Below are 5,431 nucleotides of genomic sequence, written 5' to 3' on the forward strand. Positions count from 1 at the left end.
CCATCAACATCTTCACCAACACCATCTCCTCTCAAACCCTAGTTCATCTCTTGTATTCGATCTTTGCCTCAAAACCTCAGATTGGTACCTGTGGGTTGCTAGTAGTGTTGATTACTCCTTGTAGTTTATGCTAGTTGGTTTATTCGGTGGAAGATCATATGTTCAGATCCTTAATGATAATTAATACTCCTCTTATTATGAACATGAATATGCTTTGTGATTAATTATGTTTGTTCCTGAGGACATGGGAGAAGTCTTGTTATAAGTAATCATGTGAAGTTGGTATTCGTTCGATATTTTGATGAGATGTATGTTGTCTCTCCTCTAGTGGTGTTATGTGAACGTCGACTACATGACACTTCACCATGATTTGGGCCTAGGGGAAGGCATTGGGAAGTATTAAGTAGATGATGGGTTGCGAGAGTGACAGAAGCTTAAAACCTAGTTTATGTGTTGCTTCGTAAGGGGCCGATTTGGATCCATATGTTTCATGCTATGGTTAGGTTTACCTTAATTCTGGTTTCATAGTTGCGGATGTTTGCGAGAGGGGTTAATCATAAGTGGGGGGCTTGCCAAGGAAGGACAGCACCCAAGCTCCGGTCCACCCACATATTAAATTATCAAAGTAACAAACGCGAATCATATGAGCATGATGAAAACTAGCTTGACAGTAATTCCCATGTGTCCTCGGGAGCGCTTTGCTTTATATAAGAGTTCGTCCAGGCTTTTCTTTTGCTACAAAAAGGATTGGGCCACCTTGCTGCACCATGTTTACTTTTGTTACTTATTACCTGTTATGAATTATCTTCTCACAAAACTATCTGTTACTGATAATTTCAGTGCTTATAGAGGATACCTTGCTGAAAACCGCTTGTCATTTCCTTCTGCTCCTCTTTGGGTTTGACACTCTTACTTATCAAAAGGACTACGATAGATCCCCTACACTTGTGGATCATCAGCCGCATGATCCCGATCAATCGCATGGCTCGCTTTTGGTCGGTCGCCCGGGTTGAATTGTTACCATAAAATTTAACTAAGAGATAACTCATTATACATGTATTTTTATTGTCATCTCTAAATTATGTGACATGATTAAGATAAGACTGTCTTATCAATCACTATGCATGCCCTAATAAAAGGTGTTGATCACCCTATTATTGTTGGGGTATATGTATATTATATCTAAAATAGTTTAAGTTTTCCTTCACATGACATGTTTGGAGAGAGAGGGAGGTAGCGAGACAGAGAGAGCTCCTTGATGATCTTGCCACCCCTAAAATAATTTATTTCTGTTAGTAATATTTCATGTTTTCCTTTAGAAACACATTATTCTTTTTGCAGGGACTACATACATACCTGGTGAGGAGGAAGAGAGGAGAAATATGGTGAGGCGGAAGAGAGAATAAATAAATAAATATAAGGAGTCCTATTGCTAAGTGATCATCTTTTGACACCTAAGAGAAGATATTTTTCTGTTAATTTCGTATAATGTCAATCACATCTCACTCGGTGATTCTGGGGGGGCCCCTCACCCTCACCTTCCTTCGGCCACCACTAGTCAACCCCCTCCCCCATGCTATTGCCGTTGGCGTCCCCCACTGTGGGAACTGACTAGGAGCACTGGTTGTACCTAGCAATGTCGATGTTCTTACAGTATTCCCTTGTTGAAAGCGTTGTTTGGAGTGATCTCGGACTTCTTTTGCGGTGTCAAAACCCAAGATCCACCCTTCAATGATAGATCTAGGGACGGTGCTACTCGCACATTGTTCCCTTCTTGAGGCATAGTTATTGAAGCACTTTTCCCACGTCTGGGTGTTGTCATAAGTGTTACTGTTGCATGTTTTAGTTCACTTTGACATGATTTTAGTGGGCGCATTTTTCTTTCATTTTTGTATTTTGTTGTTGGTTGTGTGCATCCGAGTCATGCGGAGGCATGATGTGAGCTCATGAGCTTTGCATTATGTAGATGCTACATTATGAGTTAATAAAATACACACTTTATTGAAAGAAAGAAATTCCATGTTTTATAATTCAGTTAGTCGGAGACCACTCTGGCTATATAAACCCCCAGCTCACATATTGTTCACATCCATAATCTAACCACCTCATTCCCACGTCTCTGCCACCAATCTGATGAGACCCACGATGAGTAGCGTGTTGCTTCCATCGATCTCACCACCGTATCTAGTGAGACCCATGGTGAGCAGCATAGCTATATCCGACGAGGCTTGGGTGAGCAGCATGCCAATCCTCCATCGCCCTCCCTCCTCATCACTGCCTCTGGTAATGGAACTAGCCATTATACATGAGTAACAGGTTGGAAATGCACACTCCTCACCTCTGGCTCCCAAGAATGATAGCCACATACAAAGCCAGGTATCGAAATGAGAAGATCACTACTCTCTCTATCTAGGTTTATTGAATCGGCTAGCCAAATCAATGGGACCAAATATGTAATTATTAGCATTAGTTAATACCACTAAACCCAGAGGGAGGGAGTAATAACCAATCAAAATCAGTAAGGGCTCCTGTAAGAGGGAGAAGAGAGCACAAACCACGGTAACTGCAGCATCCTTGCATTTCCTCTCCCAATGGTAAAGTTCTTGCTCCAAAGCTGGTGTCCAAATGCCAAACCCACGTGTAGCGTCGGGATCTTCCTGGCGCGAGCCCATTAGAAGGAGAAGTAGGTGAAAGAGGAGGACCCCACGGAGGAGAGCATGTTGCCATTGTTGGAGCCTTGGAGGAGAAGGTGATGGCAGCATCGAAGGGCCCCGCACAGACGCTTCCACGGTTGCCGCTGGCGGAGAATAAGTACATGGGGCGGGAGTACGGTAGCCAGTGGCTGAGTTACACAACGCGACACGAGCACATCTAATCTTGTTAGCAGTCAGTTGTGATGCATTTCAGGTTGTTTTCCGATACAAGAAGATATATTTATATTAAGAAGATGTCAATTGTACTCGTCTGCTGCGACAACACGATATAAAAATAAGTCAAGATATCAAGGATGCACACAAGTAGAAAAAGAAAAACCCAAAAAAGGGCATGACCCCAAAAAAGTCATGCTCGAGCTATCAACGGCATAGAACAACAGGCAACAACCCCTAGCACTACCCTTAATAACACATAGACCACGATAAAATGGTTCTCCAGTATCAAAACTTCTAGTAAGTGTATGACTCGCAGGCACCCCCATCGCCTAATATAACCACTGAAGGAAGATGAAGGGTTTTCACCCTAAATAGCAAATTCAAACAGCCTCCAGACAAATCCTTCAACAAGGAGAACGTGAAAAAACAACATTGTTAGGTACAACCAATTTATGTCACACCTAGGGTTTCAACTTGGACTTTCGAGGCGCGGTACTCGAGGAGTACCACCAAACTAAAATCAACATGTGTTGGTGCGTCCACTTTTTGAGTCGGCGCCTCCATAGCTCCTAACATTGAGAAAGCTGATGTGGCCAAGTTTCTCCAAGACGGGAAGGTATGCCTCCCGAGACATCCAATCACTCACACAAGAGTGACGTGAACATTATTGTGTGATAGCCGCGCCATGATCACATGAGGGAGCTGCCAAGAAGCGACAAGGGCCACCACCAATGAAGAGGACGTCGCTGTTGTGCAAGACAAAGAACACAAACGTGACACTGTTGGTGCTGCCAAAAGCCCAAGAGGGCCCATCTGGCATCCCCGCTCCGTCCTCACTGGAGATAGCCGGCAATAGATCTGAACTTGAAGCCACTAGACCTCCAGAAGGCGGAGATGGCCTCCGAGAACAACCATGTGTCGCCCCTAGCAAATCATCACCGCGCTCCCCATGGTCGTCTAGAGCCGCCTAAATCCGTAGAAAGCTTCACTCGCTGAAAAGACGACCACAACCACGGACCGCTGGCCACCTTAGGAAGCGGCGCTCCCTGAAAAGGACGGCCTCAATCGTCAGTTGCCGGAGGAGAAAAGGCGGCGGCCACCCAGCACACCGATGTGGTGCAAGAATTACTATTACTTTATTTCAGTAAAGATGGTTATGTGGATTGGGTGAAGGCTATGGATGTACTACTTCGGTCTGGCACGTTTTTTCTACGAAACATCTTATGTTCTGAGACGGCGATAGTACCCTTCTTTTCGTGCAAACTCTTGTATGTGGGTGAGTATCCGAAAATCCGCTTCCCGTGCCTACCTGTATACCAGCAGCGTCGAGTAGCTGAGTATTGATTTTGTCAATTTCGTGGATCTTATGTCTGTAAACGTGCACGAGAAGGTGACGATGCCTGCGTGTAAGATGCCCACAGCACGGCAACAGGTGGATGGATACCGAGTAAGGAGATTGGCGATCGATCCCTCGTGGCGGTCAAAGTCTCCTCCTCAAAGGGATCCTGATATCCTGAATCCGCGTTTGCGTCAAGACACACACCTTCTCATGTACGCGTGTATATCCCGAACAAAATGTGGCATGTATATGTAGTATGTGTATAAATACGGAAAGATATGTCACCTCCTGTCTATTGACCAGGACCGCAATCGACTTCACTGAAATTATTCATCAGCATACCATCCAAATACAATCGTCCCAGCTCCTACATGGGCCTCCCTGCCCAGGAGCAGCAGCGTGAGCCTGAGCCCGCCCTGCCGCTCGTCCGCCTGAACCACGTCGCCTTCTCGTGCGCGTCCGTCGAGGACTCCATCGACTTCTACCGACGCGTGCTCGGCTTCCAGCTGATCCAGCGCCCGGCGTCCCTGGACTTCGGGGGAGCATGGTGAGCACGCACAAATTCACATGCTTCTTGCCGCGTCGCGTTTGGATCAGCGTTTCTCCTCGTTTCTGGCCGGTATAGAATACAGAGCTCGTTCCGTTGTTTGATTCCAGGCAGGAATCAAGTGTTGACCTGTAATTTATATTTGTAAAATTGTAAAATAAATACAGGTGTAAAAACTTACATCCAATCCAAGCAGGGCCTTAATGTATTTGCTGATGTGAAAATGTTGCTCTGTTCGCAGGATGCATAGAGACGGCATGGGCATACATCTGCTGCAGCGCAGCGCCGGCTGCGATGCGCCTCCGAGGTCGCCGGCGATCAACCCCAAGGGCAACCACATATCGTTTCAGGTCAGTGCAGATCAAGCACGGGGAGAGTTGCGGGCACGCTCGTCGTTGATTAATCTCTGACCCGTCGTGTGCGGTTTGGAAATGGCAGTGCACGGACATGGCGCTGACGAAGGCGAGGCTGCGTGGCATGAATCTGGATGTGGTCACCACGAGGGTGTGGGACGGCGAGACGACGGTGGAGCAGCTCTTCTTCCACGACCCCGACGGGAACGTGATCGAGATCTGCAACTGCGAAGACCTTCCTGTGGTGCCCCTTGCTCCGCCTGCTTGCCTTGCCAAGCAGACGGTGCAGATGAACGTGCATCTCTACTTCTCGTGCTAGTAG

The 5,431-nt window shown here is 46.5% G+C and overlaps 1 protein-coding gene across 1 annotated transcript; it reads left to right on the forward strand.

The window, feature by feature from the left end:
- Window positions 1–4,512: 4,512 nt before the first annotated feature.
- Window positions 4,513–5,431, forward strand: LOC123041717 (metallothiol transferase FosB). The gene is made up of 3 exons (XM_044464290.1): window positions 4,513–4,756; window positions 4,998–5,106; window positions 5,195–5,431. The coding sequence occupies exons 1-3, from the start codon at window positions 4,581–4,583 to the stop codon at window positions 5,426–5,428; spliced, it is 519 nt and encodes a 172-aa protein (XP_044320225.1). The 5' UTR covers window positions 4,513–4,580; the 3' UTR covers window positions 5,429–5,431.

The sequence above is a fragment of the Triticum aestivum genome, chromosome 2B, assembly GCF_018294505.1.
Source record: "Triticum aestivum cultivar Chinese Spring chromosome 2B, IWGSC CS RefSeq v2.1, whole genome shotgun sequence".
In the NCBI taxonomy this organism is placed as follows: domain Eukaryota; kingdom Viridiplantae; phylum Streptophyta; class Magnoliopsida; order Poales; family Poaceae; genus Triticum; species Triticum aestivum.